Source organism: Barbus barbus, assembly GCF_936440315.1.
Source record: "Barbus barbus genome assembly, chromosome: 45".
In the NCBI taxonomy this organism is placed as follows: domain Eukaryota; kingdom Metazoa; phylum Chordata; class Actinopteri; order Cypriniformes; family Cyprinidae; genus Barbus; species Barbus barbus.
The window spans coordinates 213,604-240,569 of record NC_136723.1 but is presented as its reverse complement, the minus strand read 5'-3'; the positions used below and the strand labels follow the sequence as shown (position 1 = coordinate 240,569).

General features: G+C 38.6%; 1 protein-coding gene across 1 annotated transcript; it reads left to right on the top strand.

Annotated features, from left to right (window-relative positions):
* Positions 1 to 3,179: 3,179 nt before the first annotated feature.
* Positions 3,180 to 26,966, top strand: minar2 (membrane integral NOTCH2 associated receptor 2; the record flags this gene model as incomplete). Its single annotated transcript, XM_079408407.1, has 5 exons — positions 3,180 to 3,326; positions 11,736 to 11,966; positions 20,339 to 20,466; positions 22,537 to 22,680; positions 26,921 to 26,966. The coding sequence occupies 5 exons, from the start codon at positions 3,180 to 3,182 to the stop codon at positions 26,964 to 26,966; spliced, it is 696 nt and encodes a 231-aa protein (XP_079264533.1).

Genomic DNA, 26,966 nt, shown 5'->3' with positions numbered 1-26,966 from the left:
TAAGTCTGCTAAATGCATAAATGTAAACGTAAAACAGGATGTGCAGCTTTACCTTAAACCATACGTCTGCACATTCCATTCTTCTGCAGGCCTCTACACATGCAGGCAGATACAATTTTATAATAGTAGCATAACTTGATACATAAATGGCAATATTCACATTGATTACATATGATTAATTTGTATTTTGATGAATAAAACTCTTCTACAATCACACAATCACACCCGCTTTATAAGCCTTGGACTTCCTCTCTGTCATTGCTGAGTATTGTACAGCGTACATCACTCTCCTAGCGATAGCTACTCTACGAAGCCCACTTAGTTGTCACAGTCTTGCCTTGCCATGTGTGTTTTCTAGTGTTTTGATTCCTGCCCGTGTTTCCTGGATTTACCCTTTGCCTTGCTATTCGGACTCTGTTTGCGCCTCTCTTGGACTATTGCTCGTGTACCTGGATTATCTCTCTGCCTTGCCCTGTTGGATATTGTTCGCCGATCGTCGACCCACGCTTGCCCTAGGATTACTCTTTGTCTTGCCTGTGATGTTCCTGATTGCCATTGCATGAACCTTACTTGTTTTGTGACCTCACCTTTGAATAAAGCCTTGCAAATTGATCCACACATCTCACGTCTTGTTCGCCCCGTTACAGATTGGTCTGCACCAATCAGGAAACTCACAGGAGAGTTTAATCCTTGTCAAGTGTTCATGCAAGATGGATCCGAGTCAATAAGCCAAATATCAGAATTCCAATTTCTTCTGCCCCATTGGACAATTCCTCTTTTTGATCAAACCAGTTAGGTGAGGAAGATGCTAGGCACAAATTTCTACACCTAAAGTCCTTAAATGTATTTAATAAACTCACAATGAAACAAAAACATGAGATATAATAGTGGTAACACTTTAGATTATACTGATCCTTTGTTAATGAATAACTACACAGGAACAAGACACTAATGCACTATTAATATTGTAGTAACTACTATTACCTAATAAGAAACTATGATTATTGATTTAGTAAGTAATAGCGTTCAGTTGAAACTGGTAGTTCATTATTAGCTAATCAATAACTACAATTATTTTTATATATCCTGGAGAAATACTAAGAACTACTGTATACAGGTTCATAATTAATGTGAATTATGCATAATGTATAATTAATTCTAAAATGAAGATCATGGTAACTCACTAGTAATGACTCAAGAATTATCAAATTCTTTTAAAAGAACTACTAACTACTTGGATCAGTATTCTAAAATGAAAAGCATAACTCTCTAATATTGACTGACTTCATTTTAAGATTTTGAGATATATGTAAGGTTTTGGATAGTAATGACTCAAGTTTTACTACATCCTTCTGAAGAAACTACTAATTATTTGGATCAATATTCTAAAGTGAAGATCACGGTAACCCACTAGTAATGATGTAAGTGTTACCAAATCTAGCAAAATTATTTACTAACCAAAAACTTACAAAAACCTTAAATTCCTTGTAAAGAGAATTCTGAGAATTGTTTCTGAACACATTACAAATGTTAGTTTACAATGACTTCAGTAATTACTAGGGAGTTATCACGATCTTCACTTTAGAATACTGATCCAAAAAATTAATAATTCCTTTAGAAGGATGTAGTAACACCTGAATAATTACTATCCAATGCTTCACAACACTCTCAAATCTTACAATGATTTCAGTCGTGACTAGGGAGTTATCATGATCTTCAATTTAGAATACTGATCCAAATAATTAGTAATTCCTTCTGAAGAACTTAGTAATACTTGAGTCATTACTAGTCGGTTACCATGACCTTTACTTAATTAATTATACATTATGTATTATTTCTATTAATTATGAACCTGTATACAGTAGTTCTTAGGGAGCCACACACATAATTCTATTTTACACTCACACACACAAATGTTTTTTTTTTTTGTGAAAAGTGGGACATCCCATAGGCATAATGGTTTTTATACTGTATAAACTATATGTGCTATTGCCCTATACATACCCTACACCTAAACTTATCCCTCACAGGAAACATTTCTACCCCCCCCCCCCAAAAAAAAAACAACAAAAAAACTCACTCTGTATGATTTATAAGCGTCTTGAAAAGTGGGGACATGGGGCAATGTCCTCATAAGTCCCCTTCACCTTGTAATACCTATGTCATACCTGTGTCATTATACAAAATGTCACAAAAACACACACACAATAATAAAAATAAAAATAAATTCAAAGCACATTCTTAGACACTAGATCTTAACATTATGAAGGACCGGCTTTAAAAGTTTGTGATGTTTATGCATTTTCTCTGTTAAAGGAAAGGTAATAGTTAATGTATCTCAGTTGATGTACCTCAAATCTAGAAGTTAAAGTCGTGACGTATTGTCAAGTATGGTGACCCATACTCGAAATTGGTGCTCTGCGTTTAACCCATCCAAGTGCACACACACACAGCAGTGAGTAGTGAACAAATGCACACACACACACACACCATGAACACACACCCGGAGCAGTGGGCAGCATTTATGCTGCAGCGCCCGGGGAGCAGTTGGGGGTTCGGTGTCTTGCTCAAGGGCACCTCAGTCGTGGTATTGAGGGTGGAGAGAGCGCTGGACATTCACTCCCACCACCTACAATCCCTGCCGGCCGGGGACTCGAACCCGCAACCTTTCGATTACGAGTCCAATTCTCTAACCATTAGGCCACGACTTCCCCATTCCTAGTTACATTAGGAAGGCATGTTTACTGTATGTATTTTGATATTTACTATTTTGATAATCAATTTTAATTGCAACCTCAATGATTACGTGAACACAAATTCGTTTAAATCTGACCCTATACTCATGAAAACAAGGAAAGTGACTCTTGAAGATGGTAATTATTAGGTTTGTTTGATAGTACAAAGACATTGACGGTAGACTGTAGTTTAAATTATAGTACTACGTTATGTTATTCCACACAGCAAACCAGAAAACGCGTAGAAAACTACAAAATCTCTTGTTTATCCATGCTGATATTATTGCGTAACATTCTGGCAGTAGTCAGTCGCTGTGGAACTAGCCCTTTACTAGCAGGATAGTGGCATCATATGGGCTCAGATAGAGTTACATCATGAATAATTCACACTCACACTGAGATCAGACTCAGTAAGGCTCATTTCAACCTTACACAAGTCACAAAATGGACATAGCCGTCCTGCCAAACAACAATCATCCAGAGAAATTCCTGCAGCTGGATGTGGGAATGCTGCCGGCCTCACATGGAATGTTCCAGATTGGTGCTGCGTTGTCTGGACAAAGACAGTGGCAGAACAAGATGTACTCGCAGGTAAACTCTGTTATTACAGACTCGAGTTGCTGCAAAAACAGTCTGAATGAAAGAGGATGAGAGAGTGTGTTTCTACACAGACATCTTCCCTGATGAATACCTTTATGTAACTTATCTTTGTGGAAAAACTTCTCCTAGATCACAAGAGAAAATGGTTTAAAGTTATGTATTGGAGCAGAGTTAGTCTTTAGTATTCAGTTGTTTATTCAACAATTTGAGCAAAGGTGTTATATTTAAGTTATATATTTTTAAATAGATTTTCTTCCCAGAATTTGATTTATGATTTTTTTTTTTACTTAAAGCACAACTTTTAAATTTGTCAAGGAGTGCCTTGATGAATACTTAAAAAGTTGACGTAGTTCTGATGACTTTACGTGCTGTGGTAAATATTGTCTTCAGTTTGTTTGATGTCAGGGCTGTGAAATGATCTAATATACTACATATTCTTAACAGTTATACTGATGAAGTTCAAATCTGTCCCAATAGGGTCTGGCTGAAGACTTGCACTTGCACTCTCTGACACTTGCGCTTCCGCGAGTGATGTCACTTGCAGTCTTTTAAATTTTTTATTTTGTTCTATTTATTGATTTTTTTTTTTTGTTTGAATCTCTCAACATTTTACACACACTAGCCAGGTGATGAAGAAAAGAAAAAAGAAACAAAATTACAATATCACTTGCAATCGCCGCTTGCACTTTGCGCTACCTGCAACGTCACTTGCATTTGACACGAATTGTGTGCGTTGCCAGTGGAGACAAGACGCTGTGGTGGTTAAACTATTAAAACTGATTTAGTACAATAACGAACAGGGTCCTGCAAGTCATCTGTAGGAGAAAAAGAAAATACCTGCAAATCCATGGCTAAAGAACTGCAGAATATGAACGTAAGCGTTTTCCTCCCGCAGAAAACCAAAGATCACTTAATATGGCTTAACGTGTTAAGATAGTGCTATTAATATATCAAATTCAATATACAGTTTATTAAAATAATGAATATGTATGTAGTATTTTCCTCCCATACTGCAAAACATGGGATAATGTGGCATAATGGACTAAGATGATAAAGAGCAAACTCAATATGCTCCTCATCATTATTAAAATATCAAATTTAATATACCGTTTATTAATATAATTAATATGTATGTAGTATTTTCCTCCCATACTGCAAAACATGGGATAATGTGACATAATGGACTAAGATGATAAAGAGCAAACTCAATATGCTCCTCATCATTATTAAAATATACATAACTAATGTACAGGCAGGTGAGCCCAGAATAAACACAACATGCAAAGTTTCACGTTAAGCATTTTTCCAAATAGAATAAATGGTCTACAGCTCTTTTAAATCATTGGGTCTCATTCACTAAACATGCGTACGCACAAAGTTTTGAGTGAAATGTGCGTACGGACGTTTTCACAAATAAATCATGATTCATCAAAAACTTTCGTAGTAAAATTTATTCTAAATGTACGAAAAAATTCAAGAACAACTTATACCACACGTACGCAATAATCATGTACGCCCAGGGCCTTATAAGCATGTATAAAGAACCCCACATATAATTAGATATGTTATGTACAGGGTGGGTGAAAAGTAACTAGACGTTAAAATTGATAATAAAGTATAGAGGTCCAATTATATATATATAATAATATATATATAATTATGTCCAAACAACAAATCACCTGATCTATCCTTATATAAACGGTGATTATTGTTTCTCACCTTGTGTTTGGAGGCATGGTACTCTTGGTGCTGCTTGAAGACATTGTGGCGCGCGCTCTAAGGAGAGAGCGCGTCTTTAGAGAGTGCACAGCAGGGCCGTGCCTCCCCAAATGAGTTACTGTGCCTCCCCACTTTCCATCCTCTCCCCTCCTTGCTGAACGCGATCGATTTTGAAAGCGAAAGTACTTATAAAACAGCGCACATAAGAAAGAGATTGCACGCTTTAGCGAGCGTCAGCAACTGCATGCGATCACAGATTGCACGCTCTTCACGACCCCCCCCCCCCCCCCCCCCCACACACACACACACACACAAAACGTGATTTGTGCCCCCCCTAGAAATGTAAATGCCAACCCGATGGAGGTGCCCTGGCGCACAGATATGTTTGCTGAGAGTGACGAATGGCTGTTCAGTTGCTTTTAAATAACACATTTTTTCTGGCTTCCATCTCCGACAGCAAAACTTCACGTTCATTATCGTTAAAGTTATTTTTCTTTGTCTTTTGTTTCGGTGCCATAATTGTCTTTGGACTAGTGCCGCTTTGCGGAAAGCCCTTATATGGAGCTTGTGTGTGCGTGTATTATGCTAATCACTAACCTCGTGCACGCGGGCGCTTTTTTAGAAGACTCCAGATTCACAAACAGAAGAACAAGTTTAAGAACAAGCTCATGTGCTTACGCATGTGTTGTGAATTATGCGGAAAGTTTTCGTGAGAAGTTCAAATGTGCGTATAAATACGAAAAACGTACGCACTTATTAGTGAATGAGACCCATTGTCTTTGTCCATTAAGCTACGTGTTTTATTTAAAATGATTTTCTATGGGAGGAAAACGTTTAACGTGCAATTTAATGCATTGCATCCTTTTAATATGACTTAATGGATTTCATAATGTTCGTTCATATCTGCTGGTCTGTATCTTTGTGTCAACAAGACTTATAGGCTAATGAATTGTCTTTATCATCTTAGTCAAAGACTACAGAATACCCTTAAGTGTTGTGAGTCTCTCTGTCCTTCTCCCTCTCTAATCACAACGCATGCCCTACCTGGAATCACCTGATTAGTAATTCAAGCCACCTGCACCTCATCAGCACCTAATAACCCAAGCACTACTTAAACACACACCATATTCCAGTCAGTTGTTGGATCTCCCTTACACAAAGTGGACTCTCATAGCTCTTCGCTGCAACTTACCAAAGACTTACCTGTAAGACTACTCACCTCTTGCTCCTTTTATCTTTTAATTGCACTTAATGAATCTTAATACATTAAGCCATATCAAGTGTTTATGGTTTTCTGCAGGACGAAAATGCTTAACGAGAAACTTTGCGCATTGCGTTCATATTCTGCTGTTCTGTAGCCACGGATTTGCGGGTCTTGTCTTTTTCTCCTACAGATGACTTGCAGGACCCTGTTCGTTATTGTACTAAATTAGTTTTAATAGTTTAACCACCACAGCGTCTTGTCTCCATTGGCAACGCACACGATTTGTCGAATGTAAGTGACGTCGCAGGTAGTGGAGAGTGCAAGCATATGGGCTAGCTAGATGTAGGGGTGGGAGAAAAACTAAAACCATTTTCTGATGCAAAGCAATTCTCTTTTCAATGATTCTGAATCGGTTCTGAGCTTCGATGATGTACGATGGCACTTGTGTGTGCTAGAGACAGCCATATTATGATTGCTGCATATTTTGCTTCTTTATTTATTTGTTTCTTTATTTATAAAATAATAATAAAATAATACATCCAACATGGCAGCTATTGTGCATTGCTCTTCGGTGTTCGTATTGTTTTTGTTTGTTTTTCCTGTTTTTTGTTTTTCAAATAAGATCAGTTTTACCATGGATGATCTGCTGAACATTTGGCAGAACACACCACAAAATCTTCTACCGGTTTTTGATTTTTCGGACATTTTGCTGGACATTGTAGTTGGCGGAGCCGTAGCTCTGGTCAAACACTTCAGGAGGACGCGCAGACGGGGGAAGAGAGCCGGAGCGCTCGTGAAACTTCGTCAGCGCGGATTTCGAATGGCATTGCCTAGCATCCATCTGGCGAATCTCCGCTCTCTACCCAACAAAACGGACGAACTCCTTCTGCTCTCCCGGGCAAACAAGGATTTTTCTAACTCTGCTGCTTTGTGTTTCACGGAAACCTGGCTGAATTGCGACATACCGGACAGCGCGATCCATCTGCCTAATTACCAGCTGATCAGAGCAGATCGGGACACAGACTCAACGGGGAAATCGCGCGGCGGCGGGACGTGCTTTTACATCAATGAGAGGTGGTGTACAGATCTAGAAACGCTCTTCATTAACTGCAAGCCTTTCTATTCGCCGCGGGAGTTCTGCTCGTTCATTCTCGTGAGTGTCTACATTCCACCACAAGCGCACGTGAGCACAGCTCTACAGAAACTCGCTGATCTGATCACAGAGAGTGAGCAACAACTCTGTTTTAATCATTCTCGGGGACTTTAATAATGCAAATCTCTCCCTTGAACTGCCAAAATACAGACAGCACATCACATGTCCCACCAGAGACAGTAATATATTGGATCACTGTTACACAACAATAAAGGACTCATATCACTCCCACGGGCAGCTTTAGGACTCTCTGATCACTGTTTGGTTAATCTTATTCCGTCCTACAGGCAGAAACTTAAGTCTGCAAAGCCTGTATTAAGATCTGTTAAAAGATGGACTAATGAAACATAGCGGGATCTACAAGCCTGTTTCGACCTGACTGATTGGACTGTTTTTGAAGCTGCTGCAAATTATCTGGGCGAGCTCACAGAGACTGTAACATCTTATATCAGTTTCTGTGAGGACATGTGCATTCCTACCAGGACTCATCTATTCTACAACAATGACAAACCATGGTTCACTGCCAAACTCAGACAGCTCCATCAGGCCAAAGAAGATGCTCACAGAAAGGGGGATAAAGTCTTGTACAAACAGGCCAAATACACACTGGAAAAGGAGATCAGAGTGGCAAAGAGGAATTATTCTGACAAGCTCAGGAACAAATTCTGGTAACACTTTATAATAACGTCCAGTTATAAGTCATTTATAAGTGATTAGTTAATGATTAACTAATCATTTACAAAACATTCATAAGCAATTAATAAGTGATATGCTAACAATTTGTGTATGTTTTGTTAATTCATTTAAAAGTCATTTACAAGTAATTAGCTAATGATGAACTAATCATTTACAAAACATAACTATACATTCACAAATGATTAAGTAATATGCTAACGATTTATAAATCTGTCATAAGTTATCTTTATAAATAGCATCATGAAATGATCAAACAGATCCTTAATGGTTAATAGTTACTAGTTAATATATTATTAATCACTTATAAATCATTGAAATGTCAACATTGTACTATTATCTCAATAAACATTATAAATCATTTACAAAGCTTTCTGCATCCCCTAATCTAAAGTGTAAACTACTCATCAGTTGTAAATGTTTTACAAACCTTCCAGGTTACAGGTTGTTTGTGAATATATATATATATTTACGCACACACGACTGGAAACCATAAAGTTTGTAAAACATTTACAACTGATGAGTAGTTTACACTTTAGATTAGGGGATGCAGAAAGCTTTGTAAATGATTTATAATGTTTATTGAGATAATAGTACAATGTTGACATTTCAATGATTTATAAGTGATTAATAATATATTAACTAGTAACTATTAACCATTAAGGATCTGTTTGATCATTTCATGATGCTATTTATAAAGATAACTTATGACAGATTTATAAATCGTTAGCATATTACTTAATCATTTGTGAATGTATAGTTATGTTTTGTAAATGATTAGTTCATCATTAACTAATCACTTATAAATTACTTATAACTGGACGTTATTATAAAGTGTTACCCAAATTCTCTTCCAGTGATCCTGCTTCAGTGTGGATAGGAATGAAGGATATCACCAGCTACAAGACACCATCCCCCAGCACTCTGGAGAATCAACACCTGGCAGACGACTTAAACAAGTTCTTTTGTCGTTTTGAACGATCACCCCACACCCGCCCAGAACACCTCTTCACACAACCATTAACACCTGAGCTAGTCGCATGCAAAGCAGTAACTACAGCCCTCACATTCTTACTGTCCTCAACTAAAGTTTGGATGCGTGTCTCTAATTCTGAAACCTTCTCTGTCAGCCTAACTATTTCCCTGCATTTATCACATGTGAATCCCACATCGCCAACAGAGAGAGATAAACTATACATGTGACATGAAGTGCAAAAAACAATAGCGGGAGAAGAAGCCATTACTCACCGTGACTGATGAATGATACCAACTTAACTTCCCACTTACCACTGTTGTTTGATGAACTCGTGAAAAACGGAGCGAGAGAGAAATGAAAATGGAGTGAGGAAAAAATAAAACAATAATAGGCGCGAATAGAAACACGAATGGAACCGCGAGTAACAAGCTAACCAGCTGATGCGCTGCACTCGCTGTTTTAAAAAGCAAATGATCAAATTAGTTAGATTATTTTGATAGATAATACCAGAAATATGGTGGGAATTAAGTTATAAATGATCACTTTAAACCACAGAGAGTGAAAGTAAGGTAAAGATTCAATAAAAAAAGCGGAGCTACAAACGCAAACCTCTCAGCAGCACAACAGACAGGGACAGACTGAAGCAATCGATCACAGGAGGGGATGTCGGATGGCTTCGCGTGGTGCTGTAATAATTGTGCTGCATTCCATTAATCGGTCTATGTACTGTAGCATGTAAAACGGGAACATGAAAGGATTATTCTAAAAGCAACTCATGTAAACACCTTAATCGTAATATTGTCATTCAGAATAAGGTAAATTATTAGATGACTGATGTTCATGTAAATGTAGTCACTGTCTCTGACAGGAGTGTTAAATTCAGTTCCTGGAGGGCTATCATCCTGAGTTTACAAACCCGATTCCAAAAACGTTGGGACACTGTACAAATTGTGAATAAAAAGAGAATGCAATGATGTGGAAGTTTCAAATTTCAATATTTTATTCAGAATACAACATAGATGACATATCAAATGTTTAAACTGAGAAAATGTATAATTTTAAGAGAAAATTCTGGATCATTGTTTAGATATGGCTTCTTTTTTGACCTATAGAGTTTTAGCCAGCAACGGCAAATGGCATGGTGGATTGTGTTCATTTGGTGGATTGTGGATTGTGAATCTTTGGATGATATTATGCACTGTAGATGATGATAACTTCAAACTCTTTGCAATTTTTCTCTGAGAAACTCCTTTCTGATATTGATCCACTATTTTTCGCCGCAGCATTGGGGGAATTGGTGATCCTCTTGCCATCTTGACTTCTGAGAGACACTGCCACTCTGAGAGGCTCTTTTTATACCAAATCATGCTGCCAATTGACCTAATAAGTTGCAAATTGGTCCTCCAGCTGTTCCTTATATGTAATTTCTAACTTTTCCGGCCTCTTATTGCTACCTGTCCCAACTTTTTTGGAATGTGTAGCTCTCATGAAATCAAAAATGAGCCAATATTTGGCATGACATTTCAAAATGTCTCACTTTCAACATTTGATATTTTATCTATATTCTATTGTGAATAAAAGTTTATGAGATTTGTAAATTATTGCATTCCTTTTTTATTCGTAATTTGTACAGTGTCCCAACTTTTTTGAATCGGGTTTGTAGTTCCAAACTTAATTAAAGCAGCTAAGCAAGCTCTTCAGGATCACAAGCAGCTTCTAGGCAGGTGTTTTGGAGCTGCACTCTGCAGGTGTCACATTTCACCTACTGTGGAGGAACGAGGAGATTGTAGGAGAATACAATAAGCAGTCTTTATTTATCCAAACTTCTGGGAACACAGGACAGACAGAAAACCACACATAGCACAACTAGAAGACATACAAAACCAGACAAGGAGACATGGGGCAGAACACACTTTAAATACTTAACTAAACGTGGGATACACAGATGATCCATAACAAAACAGATCCATAACCCTGACAGCAGGACAGTGGCACTCCAGGACTGTCATCATTAATAATCAGTGATAAGCGGTAATAAACAGCAATAATGCTCAGAAAAAGATAAAAATCCATTACTGTGCTTTTCTGGAAACTGGCAGATGCTAAAAGCACTTTTTGTTTATAGCTGCCATATATATATATATATATATATATATATATATATATATATATATATATATATAATTATAATTTTTTTTTTTTTTTACATTTTTACCAAAAAGTAATTTTAATAAAAGTGCACAAATAAATGTCATATTCAATGTTTGCAAACTTATTAATTAATCTTTTTTTTTTTAAATTGTCGATCAAGGATTTTTTGGAACTTGGAAAGAAGGAGAATCAGATCGAATCCTGAGGTGCCTAAAGATTTCCAATCCTTGTTGAATGTACAGGAGTTGTACACTCATTGAGGGGCATCATGGAATTGAATGTACTCAATAATATGGTTTACAGAGGTCCACTTCCTGAAGAATTTAGCTCCAACCTGATCTGACCTGATCAAGTTTCTAGCAACCCTGAAGAGCTTTATTAGCTGTCCCAAGTGTGTTTAATTAGTGTTGAAGCTACGGGGTATGTTTTATTTGTTTCACAATCGATAGAGCATTAATCTTTTATTGAAATACCATCTTCATGAATCTCTCTTTTGTTGTGTAGGGAAGGAAGAAAGAAAAGGGAGGAAAGCTATCAGCAGACAGTCATGTGTTTGAAGACAGAGAGCTGGAGAAACACATCACTCCTCAAACCCTGAAACCAAAGATCAAGCAGAACCCTCTCTTTTCTCACATCAACATCATTGACATGGAGGAGAACAAGTCCAAACCATCCTGGACCATTCAGGACTATGACAGACACCCTGCACATGGTCAGCTGGCTGACTACATGAAGGTATCACATTAGCCCAAAGCAGGCAAAGACAAATGCACACTGGATATCGCAATTTGAATAACATCAGATCAGGTCTATGTGAAAGTGTGAACTATATATATATCAGAGGTCGTTAACCAAAAATTCTCCATCATTGACGGAATTTTTTTAGCAGTGACGGAAAAATCAAAGCTTAGCCTATTGCCTACTGTGCATTCATCAAATGAAAACAGCATTGATTGGGAGTTAAGAAACAATATTGGTTCATAAAAATAAGAATCTATTAAAACAGAGAAATCGTTTTTTTTTTTTTTTTTTTTACCCAACTATAGCATATTTTGTTGTTTTTAGTGTCCTCCGCTGTCACTGCGGTGTTGAACATGAAAAGAGACACAGTCTTTGTTCAGCTGTTCTCTTCATAAATAAATGCCTATATGCTCGTCCTTTAGGGTCATTATTAAAAAATGAAAACGTGAACTAAAATAAAAGCAGTTAAATGTGTTATTTTAATTAAAATATGAAAATGAAAATGATGGGTAATAATAGATTATGACAGAATTTTTACGACCCATCAAAATGACGGACAAAATTGAAATCTAACACACCCTCTGATATGTGTGTATGTGTGTGTGTGTGTATATATATATATATATATATATATATATATATTAGTAAAACAGTTTATTAGGAACAAACAAACAAATCAACAACAGAAGAGTCAAGACATCATAGGTGCAATATCCAAAACAGGCAGGAAACTGGAACCCAAGAAAACAGGAGACAGCAGAAACTGCACGAGAAAACACAAAACAGACGTGAGCACCACAATGAATAGACAAAGACAAAGTATGCACGATGACAATATATAAACTACAAGTCAACTTTTTTAAAAAGTAAGATTTGTAGTGTTTTTTTTTTTTTTTTTTAACAGAAGTGTCTTTAGCTCAGCAAGCCTGCATTTATTTGATCCAAAGTACAGCATAAACAGTATATTATATTTATTATAATATATACATATTTTTACTATTCAAAATAATGGTTTTCTATTTAAATATATTATAATGTAATTTATTCAAGTGATTTCAAAGCTGAATTCTTAGCATCATTACTCCAGTCTTCACAGTGTCACATGATCCTTCAGAAATCATTCTAATATTCTGATTTGCTGATCAAAAACTATTATTGTTGAAAACAACGGAGTATAATTTTTATACTCACTAAAAATTATAAAAATACTAAATAAATAAATTAGTGAGCATGTTGACAGGCTTATCAGGAGCAACTATATTATTACATTAGCGATCACCAATATTGTCCCTGTGATTTTATAACATAGATTCACACATGCTTTGCATGTATTATCATACAATATAAAAACGACATTTTATTTCTGAGAAACTAAATTATTATTGTTAAGCTCATTTTAAGCATGTTTGAGCAGGCATCTGCAAACAGAGTAGGCTATTTCACAAAGATTGGTCTAAACTTTCTTAGAATTACTTTTATATCATTGTGTATAGAACATAATTATCCTCACGTCATGCACTCAATTTCACACATTTTAGTCTGGAGTTATAGTTTGGGAAAAGTCCAACTAGTTTACGTTCAAGTTTATGTCACAACTCATTATATAATGCCAATAAGAAACATTACTTACTTGGTATAAAAGATCTCCTGCGTTCTGTTTGTGAGGTAAACAAAGCTTATTCCTCTCAGCGGTCTTCTGGGATAAATACAAGGCTTTTTCCTCTCAGTGCGTTTCTGAGGTAAATACAAGGCTTAAGGCACCGATATACTTCAAACGAAGTTCGTTTTCGTTCTTCATTTGGGGGCAAAAAGAACTTTGAAAAGGCTGAGCGACGATATACTGTTTTCGAACATTCTGACACCCCCTGCGTTGCTGGAGGTGGGCTGTAGATTAATGTAAACGTATCGCGACGCTTGCGCATCTGCCCTAAACACAACAACGATGAAATGGTGTATCTAGGTCTTTTATTAAACTGGATAAACTATTACACCTTTTTATATTTTATGTGGTGTCATGATTTGATAAAAACAGGTTTATTATTGTATGTTCTTTTGGCCTTTAATTTATTGAATACCTTTTAAATTCGCTTATTGAAAGAACAACAGCAGCATTAGGCTATGGTGTAACATTTGTTTGAAACATGTATTTTGGTACTTGTTACCTTATATATTTACTCTTCCATTTCATTCTTTTCATGGCTTTGAAAACTTTCATCTGATGTTTCTCTACGTCACTATTTGCATAACTCCGGGTCGTTGACACCAAGCTTGGTTGCAATTTCTTTCTAGGAATTAAATGCTTTCTATGAACCTTTAAAGTCTCCCCGTGAGCGATTGTACAAGTGCGGATCTATTTGTGGCAGTTCAGTTATTTGACACAGTGTATTTATGTTGCTAGTGACTTGGAGATGTTGTTCTCCTGCCTGACTTTTGTTGAATGAGAAACGAACCAGGGAAATCGTGCGTCAAAGAAGGTGGAGTTCCCGAACCCACCCACCGTTTGCGTAACTGCCACGGACCAATGGTAGCTCAAAGGTGTTTAGAAGCCAAAACGAACTCCCCCAGAAAGTTAGCTTTGGTGAGCTCTATTGAACTGCCAAAACAAACTCAAAACGAACTTCGTTTCGGCCTAATTTTGTTTGAAATAACTTCATATCAGTTCTTTCTTCGCATTCAAGTATATCAGGGCCTCTATTCCTCACAGCGTCTTCTTCCAAAAAACTAAACGTATCCGAGATTTAAACGTATGTTGCTGCTTTGTTTACAGTGTTGTGGGCGTTTACATGTCCAGTGTTTCCAGATCAGGTTAACGATTTCCAGCCCGGAAGCTCACCAAAACCCGCCCACTTCAACAAAAACCAGCCCAAAATAATGTGATAGAATTTTATTGCCATGTCAATCAAGGTTGATAGGGACCATTTTTATCTCCTTAAAATAAAATGACGACAAAATAAAATAAAGATAAATCAATTTCACAGGAATATGGATCAAAACAGGGCAAATGCATTAAAGGTGCCATAGAATGGAAAAATGTATTTACCTTGGCATAGTTAAATAATAACAGTTCTGTACATGGAAATGACATACTGTGAGCCTCAAACACCATAGTTTCCTCCTCCTTATGTAAATCTTGTGAATAAAAAAAGACCACTGAAAATCAGGCGAATCAGAACATAACACAGACTGTGACGCAACAGCTGGGATCGCTACGCCCCCAACTTTTGCATAAACCCGCCCATGTTTTAGGCCAGCCGCCAGCCAAACCTACACAGCCGAATCATCAGAGGTTCTGCAGATATTGTAAATAAACAAGCGCGGACAACAGCGAAAATGGCAGATCATGGAAATAAATGTTATGTTCCAGGCTGTGCAAGGGATGTGAAGTGCAGGGATGGGTTGGTGTCTTTATTCAGAAAGGCACGGAAAGCAAATAACACATTCTACTAAAATAACGGAGCCACTAAAGGGACATGGTTAGCTCCTTGCTAGCGGCAGCCTGTTACATTACATAAGATTTAACTTACCACATAAACAGAGTAAGGAGAGATGAGGATGATGGCGAATGATTTACAGATTCTGAGCACCACCGTTATTTTAGTAGAATTGCATGAAAAACATGAAAATGTAACTTAGTTTTTATATTTATAACATACAGCCTAGTTAAGCAACATGACACGACCAAGAGAGGGATGTTCCCTGAAAACCATGATTGCAAATGAGTAGTTAATATACGTTTTAGTTCAATATTTGAATTCGAATTTATTGAAAGGATATATCGTCAACGTTGACTGTTTTTGCTCCATTTGGTTAATGAAAATAGTTCCAAACAAAGATCACAGCAGAACTGTCTCGCATGTCTGATCAACACACAGCGGTGTTTTGTTAATGAATGATTCACGTTTTTGAATTTTGAATCATTTGAGTCAATGATTCAGTGGCCCATTCACAGGCACTTGCTTCATTCTGGAATTAATCAGATGTCTGAACGAATCGTTTGAAGGCATGCTTCAATGACTCATTAAGATTACTGACACCTACTGGCAGTTTACTTTCATACTAGCCTATCTGCATTTTTTTCCAACATTTCATATTTGTATAATAAAAATATATATTTTAAAACGCAGAGTTCACAACATTATTTATGCTGTTATAATTTTGCATGCAGTGTAAATGCATTTGTGCTGTATTTGAGCTACATTGAACTGTCTGTGTAATGCATCTGAATGCCACTCCAGTTGCTTCTGTTTTTTCTGCAGTGGAAATATCAGTTTTGTAGATACTGATTTCATATGATTGTAACAGCCCTATGTTATCTTATTATATTAAGTGAGATTATTAATAAAATGTAAGAATTTGATATGAAAGATGATGCATGCATTTAATACAGTTAGGGAAAAATGCCCTTTAAATAGGTCAAAACTTACCTGGAAATAAATTTAAATATATTTTTGTATGCTGTATTAAGTCATATAAAACGTAATTTCCCAACAACAAAACTGTGGCCAGTGAAAATGCTGATTAGTTATTAAATTTGGAAAACCACTAGCCACAGTGGCCGGTGAGCAAATAAGTTAATGTCAAGCCCTGACTGTAATGCAGATCCATTCAAACAAGGCTCTGTTACCAGTTCAGAAAGTCCATGCAGATGTCCATCAAAAAAAAGCCACACAGCAGCACTAATGTGTCAAAACAATGAGTGAGGTTTTTCGCGAAAGAACAGTAGCAAAAATCACTCGTTCCAAATCAGCTTTACTACAACAAAAATAATGTCTGTGTATTTCTTCCAGGTGTCAACTGTGCTGAAATACCAATGAAGAAAAACTCCCTTCGATTGGAGACAGACACTCGGGCCAACACACCGTCTCAGCACGCAGGGACATTTTAAAACACTTAACATGAAAAACTTCTTAGATCACTGGTCTCAAACTCAAATCCTGGGGCCCGTTTCAATAAGGAGGTTCAACCAACTCTGAGTTTATACTTGAACTCTGAGTTGACTTACCATGAGATGGGAAACCCAGAGTTTCCCTCATTTCAGGGTTTACATACTCAGAGTTTTCACTTAACCTCTTTCTGAAACGGGCCCCTGGAGAGTATCCTGCAGAGTTTAGTTCTAACTCTAATCAAACACACCTGATCCAGCTGATCAGCTAATCAATGTCTGCAGGATCACTAGAAACTTCCAAGCAGGTGTGAGTTGGAACTGGTTGAAGCTAAACTCTGCAGAGCTGTGGCCCTCCAGGAATTGAGTTAAGGCCACATTCAGCCCCAGATTGTTTTCTATATGGGTTCTTAGCATTTTGGAGGTGCTCTGACCCAGTCGTCCGGCCATCACTATTTTGACCTTGTCAAGGGCACTCACATCTTTCTGCTTGCCCATTTCATCTCCTTCAAACACATGAAATTCAAAAACGGACTTTTCCTTTGCTGCCTAGTATATCCCACTGCATTGATAGGTGCCACTGTAACAATGTAATTAATGTTATTAATTACAGAATCAGAATCAGAATGAGCTTTATTGGCCAAGTATGTTTACATTTACAAGGAATTTGTTGTAGTGACAGAAGCTCCACAGTGCAACAGAAAGCCAGCAACAGGACAGGACACAGATAATAAAAGAATAACAACACATAACCAAATAGGCAATGTACAAAGCAGCAAAAACACAATATATAATATAGACAACTATGTATGTACAGGTCAAGTATGTGCAAATTAGAAATGAGAAAATAAAAATAAAATTAGTGAATGTGGTGAATGGATAATGTATTATAGTTGTGTGTTCCACGTTTATTGTTGAGTGTTCATGAGATGGATTGCCTGAGGGAAGAAACTGTTCCTGTGTCTGGTCGTTCTGGTGCACAGAGCTCTGTAGCGTCGACCAGACGGTAACAGTTCAAAGAGGGAGTGTGCTGGGTGTGAGGGGTCCAGAGTGATTTTACCAGCCCTTTTGCTCACTCTGGATAAGTACAATTCTTGGAGAGTGGGGAGGGTTGTACCAATGATTCGCTCAGCAGTCCGAACTACCCTCCGTAGTCTTCTGAGGTCAGATTTGGTAGCTGAGCTGAACCAGACAGTTATAGAAGTGCAGAGGATGGATTCAATGATGGTGGAGTAGAACTGTTTCAGCAGCTCCTGTGGCAGGTTAAACTTCCTCAGCTGGCGAAGAAAGTACAACCTGTGTCTGTCAGGAAGCTGTTGATCCACTGGCAGACGGAGGTGGGGACAGAGAGCTGGGTTAGTTTATTTTGAAGGGTTTCCATGATGATGGTGTTAAAAGCGGAGCTGAAGTCCACAAACAGGATCCTCACATAAGTCCCTAGTCTGTCCAGATGCTGCAGGATGAAGTGCAGTCCCATGTTGACTGCATCATCCACAGACCTGTTTGCTCTGTAGGCAAACTGCAGGGGGTCCAGTAAGGGACCAGTGATGTCCTTCAGATGAGCCAAAACCAGTCTTTCGAATGATTTCATGGCTACAGATGTTAGGGCCACAGGTCTGTAGTCATTAAGTCCAGTAATTTGGGGTTTCTTTGGGACATGGATGATGGTGGAGCGTTTGAAGCATGAGGGGACTTCACACAGCTCCAGTGATCTGTTGAAGATCTGTGTGAAGATGGGGGCCAGCTGATCAGCACAGGTTTTTAGGCAGGTTGGTGACACACCGTCTGGACCTGGTGCTTTCCTTCTTTTGTTCTTCCTGAAGACCTGGCACACATCTTCTTCGCTGATTTGAATTGTAGGTGTGGGGGAGAGAGGGGTTGCTGGAGGTGTGAATGGTTGTGTGGAGGGGTGTTCTGGGCGGGTGTGGGGTGATCATTCAAAACGACAAAAGAACTTGTTTAAGTCGTCTGCCAGGTGTTGATTCTCCAGAGTGCTGGGGGATGGTGACTTGTAAATGGTTATATCTTTCATTCCTATCCACACTGAAGCAGGATCACTGGAAGATAATCTTTTCCTGAGCTTGTCAGAATAATAACTCTTTGCCACTCTGATCTCCTTCTCCAGTGTGTATTTGGCCTGTTTGTACAAGACTTTATCCCCCTTTCTGTAAGCATCTTCTTTGGCCTGATGGAGCTTTGCAGTGAACCATTGTTTGTCATTGTTGAAGATTAGATGAGTCCTGTTAGGAATGCACATATCCTCACAGAAACTGATATAAGATGTTAGTCTCTGTGAGCTCGTCCAGATCGGTGGCAGCGGCTTCAAAAACGGTGCAATCAGTAAGGTCGAAAGAGGCTTGTAGATCCCGCTATGTTTCATTAGTCCATCTTTTAACAGATCTTAATACAGGCTTTGCAGACTTAAGTTTCTGCCTGTAGGACGGTATAAGATGAACCAAACAGTGATCAGAGAGTCCTAAAGCTGCTCGTGGAACCGAGTGATATGAGTCCTTTATTGTTGTGTAACAGTGATTATATTACAATATATTACTGTCTCTGGTGGGACATCTGATGTGCTGTCTGTATTTTGGCAGTTCGCGGGAGAGATTTGCTTTATTAAAGTCCCCGAGAATGATTAAAACAGAGTCCGGGTGTTGTTGTTCACTCTCTGTGATCATATCAGAGAGTTTCTGTAAAGCTGTGCTCGCGTGCGCTTGTGGTTGAATGTAGACACTCACGAGAATGAACGAGCAGAACTCCCGTGGCGAGTAGAACGGCTTTCAGTAAATGAAGAGCGTTTCTAGATCTGAACAGCACATCTTCTTTAACACAGTTACATCTGTACACCACCTCTCATTGATGTAAAAGCACGTCCCGCCGCCGTGCGATTTCCCCGTTGATTCTGCGTTCCCGATATGCTCTGATCAGCTGATAATTAGGCAGATGAATCGCGCTGTCCGGTATGTCGCTATTCAGCCAGATTTCCGTGAAACATAGAGTAGCAGAGTTAGAAAAATCCTTGTTTGTCCGGGAGAGCAGAAGGAGTTCGTCCGTTTTGTTGGGTAGAGAGCAGAGATTCGCCAGATGGATGCTAGGCAACACCGTTCTAAATCCGCTCTGACGAAGCTTCACGAGCGCTCCGGCTCTCTTCCCCCGCCGCCTACGCCTTCTATAGCGTTTGACCAGAGCTTCGGCTCCGCCGACTACAATGTCCAGCAAAACGTCCGAAAAATCTAAATCCGGTAAAAGATTTTGTGGTGTGTTCTGCCGAATGTTCAGCAGGTCATCCCTGGTAAAACAAAAACAGGAAAAACAAACAAAAACAGTACAAACGCTGAAGAGCAACGCACAATAGCTGCCATCATCGGCGCCATCTTGATCATTTATCATGATCATTTCTCCTGTCAGTGGCTTTGTGGCTGTGTATGAAATTGTAGCTTTTCCTTTAAAAGATGTCTGGCCAAGCTGATCTTGTGTATTTCAGGAGGACCCAAAAGAGCTGAGCTTCTGGCTGGAAGATCTCTACACCCCTGGTTATGATTCACTGCTCAAGAAGAAAGCAGCTGAAATGAAGAGGAACAAAATATGCAAAACACTTGCAGCCATCATTCTGTTAGTTTGTGTGGTTGTGATTATCATTGCAGTGCCAATAGTGGTAACACAATCAAGAGACTGATGGAGTTATGACAAGTGGTAAAACTGCCTCTATTGAACAACAGCAAGCACTTTATATCATGTACATGTCCTATGATATGGAGGGGAGTGTCAATATGATGACTGATATGTTGTGTAAATTACATTTTGTCTGTTGTGATTAAATTTAATCCACTAGGCTTGTGGTGCACTAAAAACTAAGTAATATCCACATTGTTCTGTTTCGTTATTACAAACATTACTAACATTTAGTTCATTTTTTTGTTTGTTTGTTTTATACACAGCCAGCTGGGTTAACAATTGGTCTTATGGTGATAGATATATTTTAAAATGCAATTATTTAAATGGAATTTAATTGAAATTGGATTACCGCTCTTCTGCAGTCTCAGCACACTGGTCTGTATCGAGACAATGGACTGTTATTAAGGGAAGTGGAGTGATTACATTTCAATATCAATTCTACTTACCTGCTCGTTTCCTGGAGCCTATTTCATAAAACAAGTTTCTCTAAAGGGATCTGCCCTTAATTTTGTTAAAGTTTGCTATTTAAGACATTCATAATAAATATTAATACAGCAAGATGGCTTGTTGAAATATGACATCTATGGTTTATTTCAATTACAAAGGTAAAATATAAATTAAAATTATGACAGATGTGAGGGGGAGGAGAATTTATACGTGCGTCAGGTTTTTTTGATATGAGAGATTTCCGCATAGGATACACCTGTGTATCCTCACTCATAGCTCCTCTGGAAGCATCCTCAATCATCGATCCTCGCCGTGGAATTATAGGCTGTATCCGAAATCGCCCCCTATACCCTCATTCACTATTCCCTATATTAGTTCACTAATTCAGTTCACTTGCAGGAGTGAATAACGGAGTGCACTGGAAGAACTGGTGCTTTTGCATAGTTTGTGCTGCTGTTTAATAACCATTTGAAACTGGTAAACTGGCAGCTCCAGTAATAAGATTAAAGGATTTAGCCTATCTTTAACTCTGTCATGGAAATGATGTATCCTCTGGTGCTCCTTATTTGGGAGTCACACTTGTTATCTTCATGGTCAAAAGTGACCGGACACCTAAAATGTAACTTTTTTCTCCCCCCAGTAAAGTCAATGTAACACATTTTTGTATAAATATTAAATATATTTTTTTATTTTGTATTTTGAGAGAATTTCATGGTAGTAATGAATATTTATGCAATAATTATGATCACATTTTCTCATTGAAAATAATACTTTTTTTTCTTTCTTGAAATACTGCCATAACTGAAAAGTAATAGAAAATATTTGATGTTAAAATAGAGCCAATTGTCTGTAAAATCCCATTTTTGAAGCCAGATTGGTGCCATCTGATGGGAGTAAAACAAGAAAAACATCTGCAATTCCATGCTTTAGCCCATAGCTTCCTGCATAGCTCTATATAAAAGGCCTATACATTCATTATTTTAGACATAAATACTTATTTTTATTAAGTTGTGGGTTTGGATATATATTTAGACATGTTCAAAGACAATTTTTTGTAAATGTTTAGATTTTTTTTTTTTGGAATGTTGATTTAAAGTGTCAGTTTTTGAATTATTATCACTACAGTCAAATTTGAACACAGAGAAAGCATTTTATTGCACAAAATATAAAAATTGTATGAAAAGTAACAAAAATTAACAGGAATGTTTTATCCGAGCTTAATCCTTCTGGGTCTGATCTGATTTCAACCTCTTATTTAAATTTTCTGAGTTATGACATTTCAGTTTATATTTGTGTATGTGTATTGTGACGAGTCGGCTGCCTCCCCCCTAATATCATCACCACCCCGTCCCTTATTCGCCGCCCTTCACCAGGCTCCCGACGGGAGTGGGTGTGTGAGAGAGGAGGGGCGCTGAAACAGCCAGGGCTGGCGACGTGTGATGAGGCGCACCTGATGTGAATAGAGCCTCATCACCGCCGCCTTTTAAATGCCGAGCGCACCTCTCCTCGAGAGACCGGTCTCTTCCCCGTGTATGCACACTGGTTTCCTCGTGGGTCCAGAAAGGGAGCGTTGAGGGAAGTACCCGCCGCCGCCAGAGAAGCGAGCTGCCGGACCCGCAGTCCGGTTAATGCCGCACCCGTGGTACGGCCGTTGGGCCAGGATGCCGGGCCGTGGAATCCCATCGAGCTTCGGAGGATTAGCAGGTAGACGAAGCCGCTACAGAAGCCGCCGTCCCCCACGCCCCGGACCTCCAGATGGGAGCGCATGCGGCGACCGGACTCCGCCCTTTTCCTGGACCCTTCCTTCTCGAACACTGCCCCTCCTTCCCGATCCCCCGCAGCTAGACGAGGACACCAGATTCCCCGTTTATTTTGGACACTTTTTCCCCTTGGACACTTTTGATATTTTTGTTTAATAAAAACCTCTCTGAGGCCTGACGCCATGCCCACTGTGTCTGTCGTTTGCTCCTCCAGCCACAGTATGTTGATGTTTTAGAGTGTGGGTGACCCATACTCTGAATTTATGCTCTGCATTTAACCTATCCAAGTGTACACGCAGTAGTGAACATACACCCGGAGCAGTGGGCAGCCAATGCTGCGGCGCCCGTGGAGCAGTTGGGGGTTCGGTGCCTTTCTCAAGGGTCTCACCTCAGTCGTGGTATTGAGGGTGGAGAGAGTGTTGGTTATTCACTCCCCCACCTACAATCCCTGCCGGACCTGAGACTCGAACTCACCACCTTCAGGTTACATGTCCAACTCTCTATCCATTAGGCCATGACTGCCCTATATTGTAGTTGAATTATTTTAATTTTATACATTTGCTTTGTTACAGTCACACCAGTGTATGTTTGTGTTTGTATATAAGTCAAGTCACCTTTATTTATATAGTGCTTTTAACAATACAGATTGTGTCAAAGCACTTAACAGTATCAAATGGGAGGATAGAGTGTCAGTAATGTATAAAAATGAGCTTAAACACTCAATTTTCAGTTAAGGCATTTAATTATTGAATTCAGAGATGCCATTGTCTAGATCAGTTTAGTTTAAATAGGATCTGCAAAATCAAATTGATGAAAATCACTAGAAATAAAGTGTCCCCAACTGAGCAAGCCAGAGGAGACAGCGGCAAGGAACCAAAACTCCCTCTGTGACAGAATGGAGAAAAAAATAACCTTGGGAGAAACCAGACTCAGTCGGGGGGCCAGTTCTCCGCTGGACAGGAGATAGTTGTTTATTTCATTGTTAGGGTTAGGTTAGGGAGTAAATATCCAGAAGTCAGAGCAATATCCGGCTCCGGTTGTGCACTGTCCATACTACTTCCCTGACCGCTCCCAGTCCTGTTACGATCAGGCCCAGGTCCCAAAAACAGTCCACTATAAATGTTGTGTGTATGTTATTTATTAAAATATTTATTTATATGAATTGAATATGAATCTGTGTGTAAATCTAGGTCCTTTTTTGTATAGTGTGGAATGTAAATAACATTTTCATGTGTCATCTGTTAGGGGTGTAACAGTAAGGGTTATAAAATGTAGGGCTATAAGTTTCAGGGTTAAATATTATGAGGTTATGACTCTTAGGTTTTAAAAATGAATGTCTATCCCCCTGTTTGAAAATGAATGTCTATCCCCTTAGGGTTAGGTAGTTAAAATCCAATGATCAGAGCAGAGTCCAATCATGGTTGTTAGGATAAGAAAAAATCCAAGAGCTGAAGCAGCGTCCAGCTCTGGTAATGCACAGTCCTTCAATACTCCTTCTGGCCGCTCTCCCGCCCCAGCCGAGTACCGCCCCCACGGCCTAAGTTAGGGTTAGGAATTAAAAATCTCCAAAGGTCAGACTAGTCTGACCTTGGTTGTGCACTGGCCTACATTTCCACTGCCCGCTTCAGTGCCTGCTTGAATTCGGCCCCTCATCTCAGCGCTCACCAAACCTTATCCTCCTTTGTCTGTGTATTTTGGATGTTTCCTCTTTTATTTTTAAATTAACAGATTAATTAATTAGGGGTATTTTAGTCTAGGAGCAAAAGCTATTTTAGGTGTAAGGTATAAAAGGGGAATTTTCCTCAGGGTTAGTGACCTTAGGTTTAGGGCCATGTTTGGGGTCAAGGTTAGATAATTGTACCCCTTAGGGTAAAAACCGTCAGGTGTCTAGAATTCACATGGTCACTCAGGGCTAAGTTTTAGGCGTCAGTCAGATGTTACTTCTGAAAAATAAAGAGTCACAGTTTTTGATTAATTTTATTGATCCTGTGGATATTAGAAAAAAAGAAAATTAAATATAAGGTTCTATCAACAGAAAAAGATGAATTACAAATAAGAAACGAATGGATAGAAGAGATCATATGATCACGCCTCATTCAGTCCTCTTGGGTAGAGACTGTCAAGTCGTCTGATCCAGGTTCTTTCCGTCCTGAGCCTCTCGCCGAGGGACCAAAGAGGATTGGATTCAAGGGCAGTGACCCTCATGGCTTCCAAGCCATGTATCATGAAGTGTCTCACTACATATCGTCTTTTCTCAATTTTATTTTTAATGTTATATGTGTGCTGGTAAATCCTTTGTAGCAACTGGTTCTTTGTCTGTCCTACATATTGTTTATCACATTTCCTACAGAAAATCAGATAAATGCAGTTAGACACTTGGGGAGGCATGTTTTGTTGAGTGGAGTAAAGCTGTTTGTTAGTCTTATTTTGAACCCATCTTCTGTGTGTTAAATGTTTGTGTGTTTTACCTCTGGATTTGGGTTGTGTTGATTTAATTTTACTACAAACTAATGTGTCTAATAGATTAGTGTTTCTTTTATACGCAGCGATCGGCCTATCTTTTCGTAATGTATACGTGGGTTCAATAAATTTTGTAAAGTTTTCCTTGGTGGCTTTATTTAATTGAATACTGTGTTGTGAAAAAAATCATACCAAGGGAACAATTTTGTTTCTTTCTTGTGTAATTTTAACCGGATTCGTGACCGATTGATTGAATGACCTGATGGCCTTTCTGAGGTATCTTCTGGAGTATTTTCTTCTTTTCTTCAAGGCCTTAAAAAGAATCTTTACTGCTTTCCTGAATTCTGTTTCTTGTGAGCATATACGATAGAATCTGAGAAGTTGTGACTTCAGTATGCCACGAAAAGTATGGCTTGGATGAAAACTATCCCTATGCAGTAAGCAGTGCGTATCCGTAGGCTTGAAGAAAACCTTGTAGTCGAGGTATCCCGTCTCAGAAAAGTTTGGTCCTTTGTACGTCACAACATCTAAGAAATTTACTTCTGATGAGCTCGTTTCAAATTTAATCTTTATCGACTCCTGCTGACGATTAAGATGATGTGTAAATTTTCTAAACTCATCCATGCCATGGGTCCAAATGCCCCAGATGTCATCCAAAAATCTGAAATATGCAAACGGTTTTACGTGAAAAGATGCTAAGGCCCTCCGTTCCCAGGAGGCCATGAATATATTGGCGTACGACGGAGCAAACTTTTTGCCCATCGCCGTGCCTTTTATCTGTAAATTAAATTTTGAGTCAAATTCGAAGTCATTTTTTGTAAGATTTATTTCCAATAGTTTTAAGATATAATTGTCCGGCCTCTTGGGATCCGGGAACCTTAGCATACAATCCTTCACGGCCTTCATGCCCTCTGTTGTCTATATGTTTGTATACAAACTGTCGATATCTATGGTAAACAAGAGTGAATCAGTGGGGACTAAAAGATATTTTGTTTTTTGAATAAAATCATAAGTATCTTTGAGATAACTTTCGTGCTTTTGCGAAATTGGGCCTAGAAAATATTCTATGAATTCTGCCGTGTAGTAAGACTCGCTGTTACAGTCAGAAACAATGGGCCTTCCTGGAGGTATCTGAAAAGCCTTACTCCAACTCCCAGGATCCTTGTGGATCTTTGGTAAAAGATAAAATCGCCTGGGCCTAGGCGTTCCCGATCCAAGTAGATAATTCTTTTGTTCGCCACTGATTACTCCCTTGTCACACATCTCATCTAAGATGGTTTTTATTTCCAATGAAGTCTGAGGGTACATAGGTGCCGTGAGGGGCTTGTAATGATCTTTAACTTCTAGCTGTCTCCTCCCCTCCCACAGATAGTCTTCCTTATCCATGAGAACCACAGCATTTCCCTTATCGGCCGGTTTGATCACCAATCTATTATTCTTCTGTAATTCTTTAATTGCTTGTTTTTCGTGTGTTGTAATATTCTGTTTTTCTATCAGCCCCCAATTTAGGTGGCTAAATGCATACATGTCTGCTCTGATAAGGGATCTAACATGTGGGGGTAAGCTAGAGAGGGTCGGTGTCCACTCTGACCCGTGAGTGAATGGCAGTTTCTTTTTATTACTTTTTTTATTTTCAAAAAAACTTTCTAATTTCAACCTTCTGTGATATTTTTGTAAACCTTGTAATAATTCAAATTTTTGTGTCCTCACGTTTTGTGGTGTAGGGACGAACGAGAGTCCTCTGAGAAGTACTGCCCTCTGCTCAATTGA